The sequence below is a fragment of the Lytechinus pictus genome, chromosome 3 (assembly GCF_037042905.1).
Source record: "Lytechinus pictus isolate F3 Inbred chromosome 3, Lp3.0, whole genome shotgun sequence".
Taxonomy (NCBI): domain Eukaryota; kingdom Metazoa; phylum Echinodermata; class Echinoidea; order Temnopleuroida; family Toxopneustidae; genus Lytechinus; species Lytechinus pictus.
Genome location: NC_087247.1, coordinates 43,857,495 through 43,881,459, shown reverse-complemented (window position 1 = coordinate 43,881,459; position 23,965 = coordinate 43,857,495). Strand labels below are relative to the sequence as shown.

The window sequence follows — 23,965 nt, the reverse complement described above, 5'->3', positions numbered from 1 at the left end:
CAGTTAATAAAAATTTTTGCTCGCGCTTGGCGTTCGCAGTAACCATCTACATGTAGTTACATACGAATCTTGTTCAGGATCACACATAACATTACCCAGAATATTAAATTTTCAAGACAAAATACTAGTACATGAAAGTTTAAAAAAAAATCGCTCGCGCTTCGCGCTCGCACTTTTTATAAGGTTTATGAGATTATTTCATGTTTATGTTGTTTTATAAGAATAAAAGTAAGAAGTGACTGATCGGGGAAAATATAGGTGAAGATAATTTTGGGCCCCGTCCCCTATTGGCGAAAGTCGGATCCGCCCTTGTGCACATACACACAGACCGGGAAAAATGGTGCCCCCCCTGAAAAAGCAAGGACCCCCCAGTGCCCCCCCAGGAAAAAAATCCTAGCTACGCCACTGGTTAAGAGTGACTTCAAGAACGACTAGTGAAGCTTTCTTATGCGCTAAACCATTGCCAATGAACATTCTGGTGTATATCATTTACCAAAAGAAAAGACCATCGGTCGTCTTTAAAGTCAATTTTAACTTACGAACAGCTTTATGAAACACCCACCTGAGAGTAGACACAAACAAGTGTACGACGGATATGACCACCACACCATTATCCACTCAATCTAGAATGCCTGCAAGAAACGGCAATTCACAATTTGAAATACCTAAGTTTGATTCAAAGTCGACCCATCTATTGATAAGATATTGTCCAGGGTATCTACTTTCATTACTAGTACCAGGTTCTGATTTGCTCTTCAGTGGAGGGGCATAATGTCCTTGATTAAATTCTCATCAGAGGTTATGTTTATTGAGATGAATTTGAACTTCCTTACGATTGAAGCCTGATGATCGCTATACATGTCGTATTCATTTAGATACAAAGATTTAGGTGTTGTCGCCAGTGACCAGTGACCTGAAATTTAGAAGAGAAAATAAGGAAGAACGGAAGGCTTTAATGTACGGCACTAGAAATTAACAATAAATACAAATACAATCAAAGTCACAACTTCCTACTATAAGGCTGTTTAAAATTTCATGCGCGATTGATTGGTATAAGACATGTCAGCATGGTAATCACGGCTATTCTTTTTTATTGGAATCAATACTATTTTTTCTACTGCTTTCTATGATTACTCAGATATCAAGTTGATGGCTCATAGGCCAGGCCTAGGTTATAGGATGTTTTCATGATGAATAGCTTTCAAATGTTAGTGGGTTTTTTTTGCGACCCGTTCACGTGACATGTGAGTATGTAGTTTGGTTTCGACGATTTCTTTTCAATCATGATATTGACTTTCAGAAATAGGATTTTTTTTCCCCAATAATGTTCGAGAAAAAAATCCAAAGATTTTGCACGTATAATATTCACTATCATTTCTTTCTGTTGATATTAAACAATCTATTACCCTTTGATGAACGTCTCGGACCGTAAAAGATAATTTATTCCATAAACCACATTGGTTGTCTTTTCCTCCCGACATTGCTTCAACAGATCAAGTTCGTGCATTCAGCTAGAGTTTAACAGCGCCCCCTATCCTATGTTATAAGGGTTGATGAAAAACATTGGTTGTAAAATATATAGCATTGATGTTGGTAATTACTTGCCAATTTCAAAGGCCCTGGCTAGCGGGGGTGCTTTCACCCCCAAGATTTTCCCAGGAGATGCTGCATGTATTATTTTCCATAGGCAGCACCCCCTGGAATTCTGGTAGGTGTGTCAAATTGGAAAAATGTATTGAAAATGACCACCATTTTGTTTTGTTTTTGTTGACCCCCCCCCCCTTTTTTTTGGGGGGGGGGGCTGCTTGTAACATTTCTTGGCCCAAAACTGCCTTAATTTTTTAGTGAAACTTCTTTTTTTTTTTTTTGTCAAATTTTCTTTAGCACCCCCAGCGAAAAAAAATCGTTCCCATGGCCCTGCCAATTTCCTTTTGAATTCGTAAATACATCAAAGCCGAGAAAGATGTTTGAGAGATTAAGTGATATTCTAGTTATACATGTATATACCGTGTGTTTAGCTTTCTTGTCCGTATTCTGAACTCGGGTTTTAAAGATCTCTACTCAGTACATGTTCAATCTAGTGGGTCAAACCATTCACACCTGTCTGTGAATGATAACTCTTTTTTTTATGATTTTTTTTTTTTTTTGGGGGGGGGGGCTTCCGATAATTTCAGAACTGAGTTAGACCGTGGTCTAATTTAAACTGAACAGCAGAATAATCTTTTTTAATGATAATGTGAGTTAAAATGGAGTATTATCAATATAGACAAGAACGTACCTCACAAGTGATTGGTGTAAGGTCTATCAATCCGATTTTCCGTCATCAAAGTACATAATAGAAGCCGTTTCTTCTTCATCCTGTTCGCGTCGCTCATCCCAGTTCTGGAAGTCTAGGTCGTTTGGTATGCAGTAGAGCATCTTCTCTTTCCCCCATCATGCTCATTGGTTTGAATCTTTGGTGATCAAGTACGTTCTTCCTCTTCTGAAGTTACCCACTCATCTTCGAGCTTCCTATGGGTCCTTATTAATTATATGAAAAAAATAAAAGCAAATATGAATGACCTTTATTAATAGTAAACACGAACACAATATTCATAATGAAGGAAAAAATGTCTATGATGAAACATTTTATTAGACTCTTAATGCCTGCATGTCTGGGCGCATATTTATAGTTGTTACTGTTTGGAGTTACTGCGAGTGTTGTTACTGCAAATACTTCGTGAATTCATTGGGGCGATTGTCTTTGGTATTTGCTTAAATGCTCTATCAATTTTGCTTAATAATCATGTCAATCCAAATATTGATTGATTTTATTCAAATTAGCACTTCCATTGAATATTTTAAAATTTCATCTAAACATTTTTTATTAAATAAAATAAATCTATGCAACAAATTTGAATGCATTCGACTAAAGTGAATATTCTAAATTTATTTGTTAATGTATCATTTCATTTACTTTTTGGAGGGGTGTTGTTTTCTGTTCACTTATCTTCCGAATCTAATGATAAATCTCATAGTCCTGATCATGAGTGAAGAGTCCCATCTCATCAGAACCGATTTCCACTGCATCAGATGCACCATTGCACGATAACATCTAACCTAAAGCTGCAATCTAATTTCCATTATTTGGGACACAAATAATATCATGGTATAAGATTACTGACGTCAAAAGGATCTTACCAACTCTCGAGACTTGTGTAAGTATTGAGTGTGTGGGTCCCTTGGTCAGGCATGTTCTTCATACAGTATATCATTGGAAGGTGCTGGACTTGTCCGACCTTGTCTTGACCACGGACCTACAAACGACGCGTGACCTTACCTAGAGCTGTATATAACATTGATAGCATGTGTTTTAAAATCGCACATTCAACTTGTACAGTACGTACAAGTTTGCTTGATCAATTCAAATTACTACCACTTACCCTGTACATACCTTGTTATCCGATATTGATATTTGTTAGGTTGACGTGTGCACTGATCATCATTCCTTTATAGTACGTGAAGTCTTGAACTTTCCTTCTTCAAGGCGGTAGTCTTCACAGCATAGTCGTCATCATACGAAAAAACATGCTTAAGCTGTAACGATAATGTTAGCATGAAGATGCATAAAAATATATTTCATACGCACCTTGTGGTGATATAAGGCAGAAGGTGTTGATCTGGTGCGAATAATTACCCCGATCCTTTAGCACTGCCAACTGGTGGTCGGTAACAACTAGCCGTTTGATGAATACGACTCTAGTCAGATGAGAAGAATGCGGCTAATTCTTCTGAATATTTCCTCTACGTGGCCATCTTAAACCTAAAACCTTTTTTTTTTTTTTTTGGGGGGGGGGTGGGATTCAATGTCAAGCCATTTCTTTAGACCGGTTATTCATGCTTACCTGAGTAGACCACCAGTATCATTCTACACATTGATCACCTGGTAGAACTTATTCACCTGCACAGACTTTCCCTGCTAAACATTTGATGTTTACGCCCCTTGATAGGATTGAAAAGAAGTGGGCTCCTGTGACTTCTTGATGGAGACTCGCCGGCGTTAGCAACACCTAATCTGTACCAAAGGTTAGTGGGGGGTATTTTAGATTTGACCTTGAATAAGAATTGATTTACTCTTATTCACCATGAAACTCCATTGCCATTATTTGTGGGTACAGGTATATTGCATTGCTGGTGGCTAAATCATTTTCTTTAAAAAAGTGTAATAAAATATTGAGGGAAAAAAAGGTGGAAGAGCACCTCTACATGGTTGTTCCTTGCATGATATAATCGAGTCCTCTCCGCTCTGTGTCTCGAACTTGAAGTCGGGTGAGGGCGCCTCTCCTTTCTTAAATTCCACGCAAAGGTAGTTATAATCACTACAGCCGACTTCGTTGATCGGGAATGGAAAATCTACATCATCTAAGGGCAGAGGTCCCCCTTCGTCTAGGGGCACTGACTGGTCGAGGGGATCAAGCACCTGGGTCACTTCATCTTTACGGGGTCCAGAACCCTCTGGATTCTTCGCGGCGAAGACACCTAACTGCCACAAGCCGTCTCCGTTAACATCGGGGCTGTCTGGTTCGAAGAGTACGTCAGCGTCGATGGTCAGAGGGATTGGCTCGTCGAATGGGCCATCTCCAACCTCCAGATCCCAGTCAACATCAATTGCAGTAGCACCTACACACCGAAATTGAAAGGAAGACGCGTATTTAGAATGAACAAACAAACAAAAATGCTTTCTCAAAAATAAATTCGTGGGTTTTGGAAGATCATTTTTTTATAAACTAGTTTCAGTAACAAAACAAATCCTTGAAAGTCGATTGTGGTGATAATGATTCTAATAATAATATCTATAATGCATGTAATAATGACAATAATAATGATAATAATAACAATAATAATGGTTCAAAATAATGAAATTCATTTCACCTTTTCTTCATCTACTTATTGTATTTATCAATTTACCCTTAACCAAGAACTTCTCTTATTCATTGAGTTCCATACACTTAATAAGGATATCAATGAATTTTCCATGCTGGAAAGAACAGTGTCACAAAGTGTAATCACAGTGAACTCACACTGTGAAGATATTTTCACACTGGACACCTTAATAGTGTGACTGTTTGCAGTGTGTTCACACGGTCGACTATGTGAATGTGATTCACACGGTTGAAATGCTCAAATTTGACAGTGTGAAGGTGATTTTAAATTGTGTCCCACACTTTGAACACAATGGCCCGTATTCTGATAGCAGGTTTAACTTAAACTCAGGTTTAAAGTGGTGGTTCAAGTATGGATAGCCAATCATTACATCAATCACTAACGGTAGCGATATCATATTTTAGCTCATTTGGCTCTCAAATCATTCATAATCGTCTATGAAGTATAAATAGATGATTGTTTTCACAATCGATGAATCAGAAAGAGCACAGTAAACATAAGAAACATAAACTTCAGAAATTTTTTGATACTTTTGGCTTCCCATACTTAAACCACAACTTTAAACCTGAGTTTAAGCTGAACCCGACTTCAGAATACGAGCCACTGTGGCACATAGTGGGGGGGGGCACTGTGTTCTTTCCAGTTTAGGGCTATTTGAAAAGATATAACTCTAATAAAATGAGACGGCGCGTCACTAATCTGAGAATAAAAACACAATATTTACCTTTGCAGCGGTCACGGAAATCAACACATGTTGTAGTGGCAGCTTCGTTAGGACGAGACTCATATATAAAATTTACAGACGCGTCTGGATTTTTATCCAGATCGAAGCAGAGGTATGGTACATCCTCGCATCTCAAATCCGTCATATCAAAGTCGAAATCAACATCATCCATTGGCAGATCTTCTCCTTCGTTGAGGTCCGCAGCGGCTGTAAACGGATCCAGAATCTGTTCTACTAATCCAACCTTCGACCCAGTTCCTTCAGGATTTTGGCTGGCATATGCAGACACTTTCCATAGTTCATCTCCTATCACGTTGGTGGAGTCATCTGCCGTAATCCCACTCAAGTCTACGTTCAAAAAGTTGTTCTTATTCTCGACGAGCACTTGGTCACCGAGGTCAACGTCTAGGTCTGTAAATATGGCCCCTGTTATGGCAAAAATAAATAAACAAGACATAATCAAGTCATCAAGACAAGATTACTTTTTTTATCTTATTGCTATCATGACATTAAAATGTTTACACCTTCGAAGTAGAGGAAAAGGGTAAATACAAACCATAGAAAGTCTTACCTACAAAGATTGTATTGAATCAAAGCAACATGTTGTGAGCAGCTGAGCCTGATTTTGAACGGTGTTTGCCCCCAACGATTTAGCTCTTGACATTTAAAAGTTACAAACATGCTTTATGACCGTATACTTTTCGAAGATAACCTTACACATGTTACAAGAGAAGAACTGGGAATGTAACCTTACATGGTATCATTAGCATGATTGGGTTTTCTAGTAACATAATTAAACACTCCTTCTACCCCCACATGGATTAGTAATTATGTTCCGCGAATGCATCAAGCTTACTTGCTAAACATTCCTGTTCCTTGCACGTCACAAGTGTGTTTTCCTCAGGGTAGTCATTAGCAGATCCCACAACTCTAAAATAGTACATCGGATTCGGGCTGTCCCCTCCGGTAAACTCAACGCATACATAGCCAAAGTCATTGCAACCAACAGTGCCGATCTCAAATGTTGCTGTTGCTTCGTTGACGTCTAATATTCCACTGTTCTTATCCAAAGTAATGCTTTGTTGGGGTCTGTCTAGGATCTGACGTTGATAGTTGAACCTTTCTCCACTGCCATCGGGATTTCTACTCCCAAACAATCCTTTCCTCCAAAGACCACTTCCCGCAACCTCGCGATTATCTTCTTCAAACATGATAGTGCTATCAATACTCACACCGGTTTCTTGACCGGGTAAGACTCTGTCAGTTGGTATCAAATCCCAGTCCAAAGACTCTGCCCATACATCTGTGCGTTAGAGATCAGAATTTAGTTTCATGTATCGTGAGCACATTCTCTTCATACCCAGGCCAAGGTTCAAAAGTTTCCTCGCGGGCAAACTTTCGTTCCTTTCTTCTCCTGAAACCTAGTTGATTTGTCTGTAGAATAATGTTGGCAAAATTTACTAATTCACACTTTAAAAGGACGATCATTTAGTGTGTGATTTAATGCCATTTTAGATATGACTGCATGATTAAAAGAAATGAATTAGTGTGAGGGCTTAGACTTACTTGAGAGACACTCTTGCTCACGGCAACTGACGAGGGTGTTAGCCTCCTTTGAAGAATCTATTGCATCTTCTACCCTAAAGAAAAAGCTTGGCATTGGGTCGTCACCTCCGGTGAATTCAACACACACATAACCATATTCATTACAACCGACGGAGCCCATTTCAAACTCTGTTTCTGCATCCATAAATTCAAGAGGTAGGTTGGGATTCAGCGTAGTTCCTTGCTGTGGTAAGCTAAGTGTCTGGGAAACGTAGCTGAAACGATCCCCGGTGCCTTCTGCGTTCCGGCTGCCGAATAGTCCCATGCGCCACAGACCATCTCCTGTGAGTAAGGGATTGTTCTCTTTGAATGTTACCGCATTATCGATGCTAACTGCTGTCCGTTCACCCGGAATAACCGTTTCAAGGGGTTCTAGGGTCCAATCCATTTCCCTGGCAGCGATACCTTTAAGAAAAAAAATGGCAAGATATTACTACCATGACCATGAATACAATCACAATGTTTCTTTGAATCATTTTCATAGTTGCAATTCGTAAACAACCCTAACCAGCAAACCGAGCTTTCTATGCTCAGACGTGGACCGTGTGATCGCGCCAAAAATCGGCATGCTAGCCGGAGATGTAATCCATACAATTGCAAAGTTACTTTCGAAACAAAATTAACTAGAAATGTTAATTTATGCGTAAAATCGACATTTTCAACCTTGAAAATGCTACTTCTTGGTCTAGATACAACTTGTAGTAATCTGACCAAAAAACAATGTATATAGACAACACAATTTGGTATAAAATTATTTCAATAAATATTTCTTAGTTCTTCTCTTTTTCTGTACCTTTTCAATTTAATTGTTTTTAATAAAAAATCATCTGCAACACTTATGCGATCATAAAGGGTATATAATTTAAAGATAATAAGGATTAAAAACATAAACAATAATGACACATTGATTGATTTTAGATTAAACAGATGCACGCTAACTAGGCGTCGTACGCTCTAAAAAAAACAAATCAGTAAAACATGACTAGTTAAGATAGGGCCAGCTGGGTGCAACTGTTATTCTAGTCATATTTGACTATTTTCTAGCCTTATTTTACTAGAACAGAGTTATTTCTAACTAGAATATATGTCAGAAATTTGATTAGCATATCAGTTGCACCCAGCTGACTACTTGTCTAGTCAATTTGACTGATTTTTTTTTAAGTGTATGTTTGGTATCAAAGTTAATGTTTATTAACACTATCAACCCCCCCCCCCCTCTTCATGGCATGAAACTATGACAAATCAAAACTTTTACTGACTTTTAAGTTCATATACATACACAGCTTTTCTCGCCGCTTTATATTCTGCCCCTACGAGTACATACAATTTTATCCTTTCTACTTATATCTCAAAAAACTATTGAGACTAGTAAAGAGTCGTGAAGTCATGAAGATATATATATTGCGAGCGTATCACACGAAACACCTGGCAGATGACCCCCACCCAGGCCGTGAAATATATTACTTCCTGACCAGTAGCGTACCGTGACTCGGAGGAGACAAAGCATTGGGGGGGCAAAGCATTGTTCACAGACAATGCAGTGCCCCCCCAGTGCTTTGTCTCCTGCGGTTCACGGTACGCTACTGTTCCTGACTGAAATTCATTATCAAATCTTGCTTTCTGCAAAGTGCCTATTATGAGGTAACTTACCTATACATTCTGGAGAGCCGGTGCAACCTGTAAGAACATTATCATCCGGATAACCGGAGAACTGATATTCGAGATCTCCAGTAGTAACGGGTGCCACCCCTCGTTGGATGCGAACGCAGATGTACTTCATGTCTTCACACTCGGCCATCGGATCATTGAATCGGAAATCGATGTCCGAAAATTGAAATTTATCCTTCTTTTTGTAATCCTGATCCTCATGAATATCGTCCAAAACGTTTCTATTATAGCCGTACCTGAGGAAATAGATTAAAAAAACATATTTTCTTGAAACTCCATATTATAGGATACCGGACAAATTATGTTTTATTGATGCTACATTTATATCACACGGTAGAGGCATTTTTATTATACACATCATTACCATCAAATTCCGTCGACAGTCCATGTACATAGGTCCATGATTGGATTGACGAAACGCATATACCCACCCCCCCCCCTCCCCCCCCCCCCCCCCCAAAAAAAAGGGGGGGAAATTGTAAATATGATAATAATGACGATATCAAAATATATTTATTTTAGTTTGAATAATCACGGAAAAAGAAAAAAAATGCCCATTCTAAAGTAATTGCTTCTTATTTTATGGTTAAAATTTTACCCAATATTTTTTAACGTAAAGGTGTGAAATGTCTACGTAGGCATTGGTGATGAATATAAATGCGTCTTCTTTCTCTCAAAAATAAACGCAAGACGAAAGGCAAAAATGGTAGTTGATCCGATGGAGGTGGAAAAGATGGATGATTCCACCAAAGTACATTCGGCAAGGGAGTCATATTGTACATGGTAAAAAAATAAAAATAGTAACGACGTTGATCACCCATTAAGAATGATATCTTGTATAGGTCCAGTTCTAAAATGGAATGATTTACCTGGGTCCTCTTCCATCAGGTGTTGATGAAGCCCATGCACTCAGTGTCCACAAGTCCTCACCACTCACTCCGGTTGTATCCATGGCCTCTTGAAACTTGATAGGTACATCCAGGATAATGCTATTATCCCCTCCCTCTGCTATGGTGTTTGTACTGGTGATCTCAGGGAGTACCTTCTTCACTTTCACATCTACGGTTGAGAGAACAATAATTGAGTTGTGTATCTATGAACAGGATTTACATCGTTTTTAAAGATGATGCTTAGCTAATATTTTCAATACATATGTTCTTTCTATACATGTATAGCAACTGCTGTCGCTGACCGAAGATGAATAATTAGTATTAGTGGTTGTGGCATTGGTATAAGCAGAAGCAGTAGTATTAATAGTAGCAGCAGTAGTAGTAGTAGTGGTAGTAGTAGTAGCAGTAGGGATAGTAGTAGTAGTAGTAGTTGTAGTAGTAGTAGTAGTAGTAGTAGTAGTAGTAGTAGTAGTAGTAGTAGTAGTAGTAGTAGTAGTAGTATAGTAGTAGTATGTTTAGGGAGAGGGGCGGCACCACATAAGGCAGGCGGTAACCGCCCCTTCATCTATTCTTTGTAAGCAAGGAACCTTCTTTAGCGATTTAACTGTTCTTCTGTAGGGCACAGCAAATAAAATAATGCCGTAAAAACATTTCTTTGATACATATATATTAGAAAACATGAACATTACAATGAAAAACTATTAAAACGATGTATAAAATGAAATAAACCTTTAATGATTATATGAGGTTATTTATTCCTTAGTTATTGTCTTGTTAAAAGGGGGATGGTCATTGATGATTCTTGTTTTCCACATAAATTTTCGTTTGAAATTCTCCTTACTTATCTCACGTTTAAGGTATCGGCCATGTTGCATTATAGTTATGCAACTGACCCCTTATTCACTTCAATTAAATTAAAATAAATTTGTATTTTCTTCCTTTTTCACAAAATATCATTTTTCAATATGTATTCATACATAATGTTTATTATTTTTTTTTCCTTTGTCTTTTTATCAGTGCAAACAAAAACAATGAAATAGGAAGAAAGTGAAGAAAGAAGTAAAAGGAGTATAAACAGACACTTATTTCCTGTAAATCTATAATACTACATTATCTTAATGAGAAAAGATGGAATCACTCTAAGGTCGCATTGCCCCCGCCCCACCCCCTTCCAGCGTTTCATCTTATTACCTTGGCGCCAGCCTTGAGTGGTAGTAGAAATCTAGACGTAGCAGTAGAATTGCCGATTTTCCCAACCCACTTTCCTACTCATAAGTTACAGGAAGCACTTTTCAATGCATGAAATGGGCGGAAATTTCACGATACACACTTCGTACGCAATTTATTGACATGCAATCACAGTATTGGTATGATACGTGTCCGAAATGTCGTTATTTGAAAAAATAAAAATTAAACAAACACAAGAACCGAGAGAAGGCGCTAAAGTTATTCAAAGAGAAAGCATCGTAAAAAAAAATCAATAAAGAGTGATACATTGTCAATAAACACTTCCGTAAAATAAGAGTGGAAAATTTTTATTTTATATCTTTATTTATTTATTTATTCATTATTATCATGATTGTTATTTTTTGTTGGGGGGGAGGGTTAATACTCACTGTAAGGACAGAGAAAGCAACATTCTCCAACCGGCTTCATGGGCTCAGCGCAGAAGGCGGGCTGACAACTCTCGATGACACAGGTAACAGTGGCATTGTCACAGTTACAAGCGGTACATTCGTCTACATTCCATACATCTCCGTGGAGATGTGGCTGTCCTCGGTACACACAAGGAAGCAACAAGTCTCCTGAACTGAAGCTAATAGAAAATGATGAGTCTACAGGATGCAATAGTGAGATTATATTAATGAGCACGGAGAGAGGTAGTCATACATCGAAAATACTCAATTGTCCCATATGAAAATTATAAACATTCGTTTAAATAATATATAATGAGGATACGATAACTGCTATACATAAAAATAACTAATAGTTTTATATAATAAATCCTATGCAGAAATTTAAAGGAATATCTCACTAAGATTAAGTAAGTTTGAGTGACCAAGCCACTTGAATAACTACACATACGAATCTTATTCCAATGAATACTTGTTTAACTATCAAATGGAATCATGGGTAAAATTTTAATTAGCTTTAATGCAAGTCCAAATGCATTTAAAAAAGAACATGCAAGCATAATACAGAAAAAAAGATAATTTAACCAAAATATTTTCCATAGACTTGAAAACAAAATCTGAAAATTTCATCATTAATATTCAAGTATATTTATGTTTGATTAATTTTGATTGCGTTAATATCGTTCAATATCAAATTTTTGTATAATTCATTTTCATTTAATTTCAAAATGAATAAGTAAGGTTCCATTCGAATGTGCTGACTAATGAATCAAACTAAATGAAAGCTGAATCATCAAAGGATGCAATGGGTGCCACAATAAAGATAAATCAAAGATAGGTATTTCGTATTTCACAAAAAAATACCATCATCATGAACACTAGTCGAATATTAGACATTTTGTTAATTCAAACTCATTTTGATGAAATAAATATTTTTTTGATCGAAGATTAACAAACTGGGCGTTGTGGCGTGCGCCTGTAATCCAAGCTATGTGGGGAAGTTACAAATTGATGCAGAGGTTCGAGCCCTGGTCACGTCTTTCGGATGGTGACGTTAAAGGTCGGTCCCAGACGTAAATAATCATATCTGATTGATACACGTCTGACAAAACTCAAATACACACACACACCCTAGTGTAATCATAAACCAAATCGTAATAAAAATTATTTATTTATTTTTTTTTTATTTACGATTGATTGATATCGATTTTGATGCCAATGGTAGCCTACCGTGTACAATTATTACAGTATTACTTATTGATGATGCAGCTCTAAAGCGAAAATCAATAATAAACCGAAAAATCTTAAAAGTAGTCTTAAACAGAGTGCTTCCTACCTTGAGCTTGAATTACAACTGCAAAAGAAACCACACATGTGATTGCTAGGAGAAGGGTGTGCCAGAGATTTCTATCACTTGAGTTATTCATGATGCATACTCTCAATAGCAGGATCAAACTGAAGACAAGTCCAAACGATGAGCTAGATGTATCTAGCCCACCAACTTTTTTGACAACTGGCGCCAAAAAAGAAAGCTTATCGATTGTAACAGATATTTAGATATTATTGCAAGAAAGAGATCACTTTGAATGAATAAGTTGCATATAATTGGGAAGAATCGGCATATATATAATGAATAAAGATGGGTTCGTCTTGAAAAATGTACGTGAAGTTCAAAAGGGTTCCCACAAGAAAAAAAATTTCACAAGCATTTTCTTTCGCAAAATCTTCTAATGTCCCTAGCAGACAGTCGAGAAAATGAAACTTTGTTCCAGCGGGGGGAAGTAAGAGGAAGCTCTAACGAGGAAAACGCTTACACTGAAATTTTGCGGGAGTTCTGTTAAGAAAGCAAAAGTCCAGACAAAGCTTGCCAAGTTCGTGACGATCTTGATTATTCGAAAGAATTCATTGATTGCAGGCTTATCCTTTTCCACCTACAATAACAAAATGAATACGAAATATACAGAGTATTAAACAAACTCTTACACCAATCAAAAAATACTCGCACAAAATACGTTTACGACCCGTGACACAGTCCCCCTCCCCCACCCTTACAACACAAGCAATCCGACCACTCCTAAAGCAAAAACCCTCCAGGACAAAATAAACGCTATACAAAAGTCGTGCACCCGTCGAAAACTTATGGACTTTATAATTTTGTTGTTAAAAAGGCATCGAAGTTTCAACTGTGTTTCTCTTAAAAAAATTATGAATTTAATATTAATCAAATAAATGGATTAAGTCCCCAGGGAAGATTGCTCTCTGTATATAGCCAAAATAGTAACTTGGTCTTCAAAGGAAACAAATATACATATGTACGTGTGAAACAATAATTATTCTTCCCCATTCTGTTAAAAATGAAGTTGTAAATTGAAAAAAAAAAGACCTACAAGAACTTCCTTTCCTAACACCATTTTTAGCAGTGTATAGTGCGTTATGTTGTCATATCTTTTAAATATTTCTCAACGAATTCCTTCTACATTCAATATTGAGTACTTGTGTGTGTGAGGATGGGTGGGGTGCTTACGTGTGGTGTGAGATTTGTGTATGGGGGTGTGTACCTGTGTGTACAAGTATTATAAAAATGATAAAATAACGTTAATGAAATTTCTTTTACAAAATGCTTTACTTTAAAGGACAAGTCCACCCCGAATGAAAAGTTGATTTGAATAAAAAGATAAAAATCCAACAAGCATAACAATGAATATTTCATCAAAATCGGACTTAAAATAAGAAACTTTTTACATTTTAAAGTTTTCACATTCTAAAGTTTCGCTTAATTATACAAAACAATTATATGCAAACCCTGGTCAGTATGCAAATGAGGGGACATCGCCCACTCACAATTTCTTTGGTATTTCACTATATGAAATTTGAATTATTAAAATTTTCTTCACATTGTCATATGAAACAAAGTTTTATTCCGTCATGAGCAGGTGTATATACTTTGTTTAAACATTTTGTAGTTCAGTCAAGTTAGCCATTATTGTCAAATCTGTAAGAAATGAATACTAGGACTCGTACAATTCAAACAATGAAAGAAACAAAAGAAATAGTGACTAATTGACATTATTTATTTTTTTTGCATATCACTGAGTTGTGCATATAACTGTTTTGTGAAAAATAAGCGAAACTTTCAAATGCCATAACTTTCTTAATTTACATCCGATTTGATGAAATTTTCTGCGTTATACTTGTTTGATTTTTCTCTATTAATTCAAATCAATATTTTTGAGTGGATTTAACCTTAAAACAAATTTCATGAGAATTGTCCGGTTTTTGAGATTTTTCGTAAACCACGAATCCGTCTCCATGAGCAAGTGTTTAAGGCATTGACATTCATATCCAATGTCTAGGTTCGATTCCCAATGCTAATTCTTTTTACGTCTACAAAGATTTTTTTTAAAGTGTAGGACAGCTCTGCATCTTAAATAAAGTTTGCCCTGTGTTTTTTTTTTCTTGAAGGAGAACCATTGCTTCCAAGGAGAAGTCACGTAAGGCTCTTCTTTTTTTTTATATTACGCCTTCTGACATCGCACATTGTAGTCACGTACTACGATCTCTTAACTTAAATTGAGTTAATTTCCCTATTGCCTAACCAGAGCCACGTCGCTTCGAATTTGCAAATCACTTTATTTTGGCTTTAAATGATGCGTGGAAAATCGTTTCGCACAATAGCTGCCATTCCTCCCAATAGTCATTTTTTCAGTGTTTTCTTTCCCTTCTATCTCCCTAGAGATGTTCCTTATTTGATTTAATTTAAAGAAGGTTTGTTTTTCTCAGAGCTGGTATCTTCATGTCTAGTTCTAGGTTTCTTGTCAAATGAACTTATTTTGTTAGAAGCGTTCGTGGCCCGTCTGACAAAGGAGTTTGACTGGTCCAAGTCAATCTCAACTGAGGAATATTTTTTGTCAATAAGCGTAATGTTATCCCCCAGTAAAATGGGAAGGATTATCGAGTATTTGTTATACTAAGAGAGTATGATGTGTCATCACCGCCTTTCCATATTTGAGATGGATTGGATCAATTGTACGAGGGAACCCAGGAGTATTATACCAAATTATCTCATGTTAAACCAGATTTATCAAATCCTTAAAAATCTTTTATCATAAAAAAAATCTTCAGTTTACTCAAATTAATGTGATCTAAATAGTTCTATTAAAAAACAAAGCGGTATTGTTATTACCTAACACCCAATACTGGACAAAGTAATTAGATCGAATATGAACCGTCGTATATGTGAAGGCCCCGACATACATTACTAAAGGGAGAGCGGGAATGAGAAAACTTGAAACTGCCATGATATCAAAACGACCTTGACATTCGTTGTAAATAGCCTTTACCCAAGAAAAGTCAGGAAAATATGCCTAGCACACACCTCACAACTGGTCTGTGGCCGAAATTAGAAATATAACATTTTATATAAACTTCTGAACATGCTAATTCCATGGATCCTCCAGAATCCTATTATAAAAATAATGTATTGTATTTTTTTGTTTCATGTGATGTTGTAACAATTTAGGTGAAGGGTTAACACTCAATGCTCTCGGTTTTGTATATATTAGAAATGTTACGTTCGGACTAACCAAGTCCAAAACTGTTAAACATTTAGTTTCCTGCTTTTAATAGGAAAGCAGTTTATATTTAGGTGTATGAATGCGGATTTAATGCCCGACATTCGTCATCATATTCTGTGTACATGTATACAATGTGACACATATATATTTAGTTTGTGTGCAGATCTCGTATTGAGCCAAACATTTGAGGAGAAGAATGGATTTAGATTTATTCATCTCCGTTCAACAAAATAATATAATCAAAGTAACAGTACAAGTACATGTTCAAAATAATACATACAGTTAAATGACATTTCATAACAAATATGGCGTATGGGGAAAAAAAATTTGAGAAAAAAATGCGAGCGAGCAAAAAATGACCACTTTTAAGCAGCATTTTCCTCTACATCGCATTGGAAATTATATCATAACTCAAGCTTCTTCCATTCCTTTTCTTTCTCTTTATCCTACCCAGCTTCCTTCGGGGATTCCCCCTTTTTTTTTGGGGGGGGGAGAGTTCCCTAAATCCCCCATTTATAAGATTACGCGTGTGGTGTGTGTATTTGAATTTTGTCAGACGTGTATCAATCAGATATGATTATTTACGTCTGGGACCGACCTTTAACGTCACCATCCGAAAGACGTGACCCGGGTTCGAACCTCGAACTTCTGCATCAATTTGTAACTTCCCCACGTAGCTTGGATTACAGGCGCACGCCACAACGCCCAGTTGGGGTGGGGTGTGTGGTGTGTATACATATGCATATTAATGTACATGTGTAAAAAAGTGTACACACCTTCCTACCTTATTGTTAATTAAAATATATCGAGAGATATATAATTCTGTACTTCTTATTTCCTGGACAATCCTTATTTGTCATTAGCAGAAGAAGAAAACAATAAGAAATTTTCCAAAGTAATAGCATTTATTTTTTGTTCATAATTCCGAATTGCCGAGGGTTCGTTCCTCCGAAGGTTCATATTTGAGTTGTGCAGTTATCTTGATAACTTAATATTTGGAACTATATGGCAAAAGTTTATTTCATTCTGACATCATTGATTGGATTTTAGCGAATATTGACAATATAATCATTATTTTGCAACAACCAACTTTTACACTGGCTCCAGTGGCGGAAAATTGGGGGCATAGGCCCCCCCCAAAAAAAAAAAAAAAAAACAACTGGTCAAAGAAAAAAAAAGATGAAATGAAAGAAAATGAATGGAAGAAGGGTGAAATATAATATTATTTTCAGGATATTATGTAAAATACTATCAAAGATTTGATTTTGGAATAAAGATGTCTAAATTGTTTTCTCGCTCACTTCGCTCCCTCGCAACTTTTCATAAATTTGTTTGGCTCATTACGCCACTGACTGGCCAAAGTGGAAGAATGAATGCGATTGGGGACAAGGCAACCAGAGAGGCAACATAGCAATGATCTCAATTGCATCCGGGATGAAGTATCCACATTATAAGTAATAAAAAATGGCTAGATTGCTTGATTATAAGTGTGAGTGTTAACACGATTTGACTGGATATTTTAGATCATAATCAGATTTCTGGTACAGCTATGGTCTTCTCTTCTACAAGATATTTTTAGTTAGAAGAGACTGTTAACAATGTGCCGTTAGATATAATCTATTGCAAAATTTTTTTTAAACAGTTCCTATTTCTTAACAAACTTGTTGATTCGGGGTACTGATCCAATAATTTTTGGTACTTTTTTCAACCACTACTTCGCTGTCCATTTTTACTTTCGAAATGGCCACCTTAATGGTATTGTACTTTTAACCACATGTCCGGTTTTTTATCATTGAATAATATATACACAACAAAAAAGTAAGTCCCCCCTTAAACAAACATCCATAATTCCGAACCAAAGCGAGTTTTTAAATATTTTTACATGAGCGTGTAGGTAATTTTATAAACTACCCTCTGAGTAAATGTTATGGACATATTTTATGTCATGCTTCAGTGAGCACCGCCAGAAGGCAAAATTGTCACTTTTCAAAAGTCACAAGCCAAATATCATGATTTTGATTCCAATATTTTGGAACGAATTCCACATTCTCACAATGAAAAATAGTCAGAAGGCTTGTAAAAGGTACTTTCTAACAGACGATACAAGTTTTTTGGCAAAATTTCACGGTTTTTTTGCTATAATTTGATTTTTTTCTCACATTTCTATCGATAAAATGATCGAATATGATGACATTTATTTTTGGGAAGAGTATCTTCAACAATATTCATCGTTTCACGGATCAATGAACATTTAATGAAAGCAAAAAATGCGAATTTCAAATATCATAAGCAAGTATTGTTTCATTTTGGTAACTGAAATGATCTTTTCTCAACTTTTTTCGTTATGTTCATGACCAATTAACATGCTTCAATGATTCAAATGCGTTTAATTAAACATTCACGCTTGAATGAACATGTGGAATGTGATTAGCTCTTTTTTACGTTATTGGAAAAATGCAACTGCTAACTATGGATATCTGTCACAAACCTCCTTGCATAGTTCATTTGATTTGATTTTTGTAAAAATCCCGATGTCTAATGCTTCAGTGAGCACACAATATTCGAAAATTATGCAAATGATAAGAAAGTTTAAGACCTTGGCCCCACTCTTTGCCGTATCGAATGATTATTTTGGTGTGCGCGCCTTTTGGATAGTATTAATCTGAAGCCATGTGCGAAGTTTCATGAAAAAATTGTTAGCAGAAGTAACAAAACCGCCCATGAACCAAACCCCCAAGGCTGTCTTTAGCAATGTCATTTGGCAGTTTATCAACCTACGGGCAGAATTCTGTGCAAAAATGAAATCGATATGTTTATTTATGGATGGGTGAGCATGCATCAAAGTGGGAAAAGGGGCATTTTCAATGTCACAGACTCATTTTGAGCGGTAATAAAGTGAATAATGTGGGCAAATTCGGTTTCAAATGTACCTTGGTCACATTTGCTCTACGGCGGCCGTACGGCGAGTCGAAAACAGCCGTTTTATTCATTTTTATTCAAACCACCTATATTTAGCTGGTACAAAACTTTTAAAACGACTGTTTTCGACTCGCCGTACGGCCGCCGTAAAACAAATGTGACCGAGGTATTATTTTTTTACAGTGAACTTGTCTACTCATCACATGGTCTACCTTCATTTAGTATAATACCATTCCGTCCATCAACGTTTCGTTAAACAACCATTTGGTCCGAGAATCATTTGGTCCAATAATCACTTCGTCTAATCACCATTTCGTCTATGACCATTCCGTCTCATAACCATTTGGTCTAATACCCACTTTCAGGGGCCGCGGAACGGTTTTCAAAGTGGGTGGGGGCTGAGCCAAAAGTGGGGGGCTGACCATGCAAAAAATCACAATCAATTTTACGTTTTTGTACACGGTTTTGAAAAAAAAAGTGAGGGCTGAAGCCCCTCCAGCCCCCTGCTTCCGCGGCCCCTGACTTTCTTTTCATTCATTGAGCCCAATTACCACCGATTCCAATTATTAAAACCACATGTTATATAAAGTAAATGGCTACTGCACCAACTGGTTATTACTCAATAGTGGAAATGGTGGGTGGACGAAATGGCAATTAGACCATGTGGGTAGTGGACGAACTGATGATAGACCAAATGATAGTAGACGAGTTGGCACTTGGACGAATTGGCATTAGGCCAATCGAAAATTAACCAGTGAAACAATAGTTCATCTCCCACTGAACAATCGCTTCACTGGATATGTTATTCTCCCACTAACCAACCACAAACATTATGAACACTATAACTAATACGTCACACCAGGGAGTTCACAACCATTACCATCACATCATTATAACCAATCAGTCAAAAGCAATACGTCCCACACTTCCTTCTTACATTTCTTCATTATTTCAGCAACAAAGATCTACATACTCTCTTCGTTCTGCAGCTGCTCCTTCCTATGTCAAAATCCAGAAAACAGGCCGGTTTCAACTCCTTTCAATCTCTTGCCCCCGTCTTTGGAACAAACTCCCTCCATCTCTACGAAACCTCTCTTTTCTTGACCTCTTCAAAAAAACATCTCAAAACACACTTATATAACCATAAACCTTAACTTGTCTTATGCCATCAACAGCGCTTTGTATCCTCTGGAAGAAGCGTTATATAAATCCAATTATTATTATTATTATTACATTATTTTTACACAACCAACCAATCCCAAATATCATCAATAGATCATTCCTACCAAGCAATCAACCAGACACGGGAAATATCCTTATTACGCCATTCCCCAATCAACTAGTTGCAATCATTATAACTGGTCTATCATTAACCACACATTTTCCGTATTTTTTGCAGGAATACCGTATCCTTTTATGGAGATTTTCTGGAGAAACCTTCTAGATGGTCACGATTATTACAAAACATGTATTTTCACGATAGGTCCAATATTACAGTGAAATACAGTGGAAATACCGTAGGCCAAATGTAGACCCAATTCTACGGTAAAAAATTGTAAAAATCTTGAAATAAATTAAGTGTAGCTCGCCTTTAAAATTGTTGGCAACATGTTATTATTTATGGTTTATTGTATTCCTCTTAAACGGCTTGTATCATCACATCGGGTTGTTGCGTCGGGGTCTGGCAATCGCGAAACCCGACAATTCGAAAAAAGGGCACCTTCAATTTTTCGAAAGGTCGGGTCCAGTTTACCCGAGCTTTCGAGAAAAGGGCACCCAAAATCCCGCAAAGTTCGGGTCTAGTTTATCCCATGTTTTATGAAAATCATAGCAAAATTATCGAATGATCGGGTAGGCTGAACCCGACGTTTCGGGAGTTAAGGGGGCCCTTTTCTCGAATGGTCGGGTTACGCGATTGCCAGACCCGACATGACAGCCCGATGTGATGTATCCTTCTAACCGTATTTCCACCGTAGAATTTGACAAAATATAGGCCTACCGTCAAAACTAAACTGGTTTTACTGTAAAAATGTGGTCATTTTCTTGAAGTGCACTTGGTACTCACACTTTTCAATAATATCAATACCAATCCATTATTCCAATCAACAAGTCACAATCATCAGCCAATTATATCGACATCGTGAACCAATCCTTCTTAATCATTTTCACTATGATCACCGATACCTTAATCAATAAGGCCTGACATTATCATCATCATTCTATTTATCCTCATCAATCTACATCACCACATAACATAACATCTGAAAAAGGAAGCCATACAATTATACTTGTCATCATTACTTCGACAACCGGTAATAAATACAATTATATTCCGCCTTTTTAAATATATTGCACTTTAATTCATTTTACCATCTTTTATTACACAATTCATTTCTTCTCCCATATCTTCTATCGTTTGTACTGGGAAAGCTTTCCAAATTTATTGAAATCAAAAGGGTTTGATCTCCTTATTCTCTTCAATCGTATTTTCTTTCTTCCATCTTTCTGTCTCTTCGTGCCCTGTTTTCTTCGCAGATGTCCAATGTTCCCAGTACAGTAACAAAGATATGTGTCATCTAAATAGTAAATGAAAATACAAAAATACACAGATTAAGACAGAATTTATGCACGTATTGCAAGTACCCCTTTTAATATTTATTCATACTCCTTGATATGAAGGAATACTAATGCTGATATCGAAAAGTATCAAGAATTAAATTTAATTCAATTCATTTTCAAGCACATACGCATTGCTATTTTTTTCCAGCATTAAAATGATATATAAATTCATTCTGATTCAAACATTGAACTTATTCCGAAATTCATTGTGATATCAAGACTTCGAGTATTAAACTCATGCACTAATTCACGCATTGTTAAAAATTATTTTCTATTGTTTTTTTTAACTTGTTTAATGCTAGAATCAGAAAGAATTTTGCTTTGAATGTTCAAAATCGTATGGATTTTTGCATGAGGCTTATTTGTCTATTTAATGCTCAAATTCAGAATATATATATATATATATATATATATATATATATATATATATATATTTTGCATTTGTTTAACATTTGAACGGAAGGAAAAAGAAATGTCAGCAACCCATTTGTGCTTTCAATCATATCCTTGATAGAAAGAAAAATATGAATGAATATTAAAAGGGATTAACATAATTATGTACGAAATATTGAATAATGATAGAAATTTATGAAATTCTACTCTAAGTATCATATGCCTTTTGTGACGAATAGATTAAAGGCAAACACTTTACTTGACCTATAACAAAATATATATTTTTTAAATAGTGATATCTTTTCATTGGAACAAGACATGATACAGTTTTCAGAAAGCCCAAACTGTGTTGCTGGATGAATACACTGAAATTCAACGGAAATACCATGCCAAGATTCACGTTTCTAACGTCACATCGTGTCACCTTCCTGAGACAGAATATAATGAATTCTTCTTTGAATCTGTATGGAAATGACTGGTAAATAATAGTACGCATTATTTTGATACCATGAATCCTTCAGTCGTGATCCTGAAAGGGAAAAAAGAAAAATCATTATAAATAAAGAAATAAAGATAGAGAGAAGAGGAATTACTAAATGAATTAATTAAATAAGTTTAAACATGATTGAATGAATGAATTAATCAATCAAAATTAATATGTAGATACCTGAATAAGACGGAATTGCTATCCAATCAAATTATTACTATTACATCAAATATTCAATCAAAACATACTGTCGAAAATCTTTTAGTCACGTCTAACTATGATTCTTACATTCATGTTCATTGTGTATATCATATAGCGATATTTATCAGAAAAAAACGATCAATACAAGTTGTGTATCTAAATAATCGGGGTATTCCATTCTGCAACATGAAGAGCGCTTGTGCTGATTCAAATCATAACTTTAATTCACTACATGTCAGTGTTAATTTACACCAACAAGGTAAACAATTATATTATACGGGCTAATTTTCCGTTGTGTTACATTGCTGATAGCTTACAGCTATGTCCAGGTGTGTTTTATCATTAAATAACCAAGTCAGGAGAAATTGCTGTGTTTATAGGATGACATGTACATTGAATTGGTATGGAATTATAATTATAGTAAGAATACCTACCTGTATGACCATACTTACTCATTTTTCTACAGCATGCTGAGTGCGTCACTGTAAATCGCTTCTCACAAATCGTGATTGATAATCGTAAAATCTCGTCATACCACGTGTCATGACTGTAATACGGCACTTCTTTCTAACCAGCTTTTGAAAACTGGTTAGATTAATATTTTCCCTAAGATGTTAGGGATCTTTTGGATTAAAACAAAGGATACTGGCAATAAGTATGATAACATTGGTGATGATAATAAGGGCAAGGAGGGGAACATGCATATTTTGATCATGCAATGTGACATGTTTAATTAGTGAAAGAGGATAGAAAGAAAGGCAAATCTCCAATATGAAATATTCATTGAAACACAAACCACATTGAAAAAAATACAGTAGACAAAATTGACAAACTGTAAAAAAAAACATAATATAAAAAGGGTGAATATAAAAATTAATGAACATTATAAACAATTTTTTTAAGAAGTAAAATATATTATGTAAACGACGAAGAATTGGAAAATAAGAGTGTCTACATGTACATGTGTATGTTTTTAGATAATTATTATAGTGTATTAATTTAACATTTTTATATTCTTTTATTGCTCTCGCATTTTCCTTCTTCTTTGTTCAGGATATCGAAATCAGAAGGTTTAGCATTTGTAGGCCATACCATTCATGGGCCCTATCTAAAAGAAGGTTTTGAGACAAAGTAATTCTCAAGTCATCCAACCAGGAAATGAATTATGTTTCCCTTTCTTCAATTTGTATTTCACATTGACATTTATCAAAAAGAGTCTGAATCTGTTATTGGAATTGAGATGATTAAAATAGCTTATCTTTTCAATATCATCAGTCATCGGATTTCCTTTGAATCTATACTTAGTTTAAATAATTAAAGATATATAT

General features: G+C 36.0%; 1 protein-coding gene across 2 annotated transcripts; it reads right to left on the bottom strand.

Annotated features, from left to right (window-relative positions):
- Positions 1-2,148: 2,148 nt before the first annotated feature.
- On the bottom strand, positions 2,149-13,261 carry LOC129255585 (uncharacterized). 2 transcript variants are annotated; one of them, XM_064097882.1, is made up of 8 exons: positions 12,781-13,261; positions 11,427-11,645; positions 9,790-9,979; positions 8,903-9,156; positions 7,214-7,657; positions 6,504-6,950; positions 5,648-6,073; positions 2,149-4,659 (listed from the first exon to the last, which is right to left on the bottom strand). In XM_064097882.1, exons 1-8 carry the CDS (start codon positions 12,869-12,871, stop codon positions 4,178-4,180), a joined length of 2,553 nt encoding a protein of 850 aa, XP_063953952.1. In that variant the 5' UTR covers positions 12,872-13,261; the 3' UTR covers positions 2,149-4,177. The 2 variants fall into 2 exon arrangements, with proteins under 2 accessions (XP_063953952.1, XP_063953953.1); XM_064097883.1 differs by lacking the exon at positions 6,504-6,950.
- Positions 13,262-23,965: the final 10,704 nt, after the last annotated feature.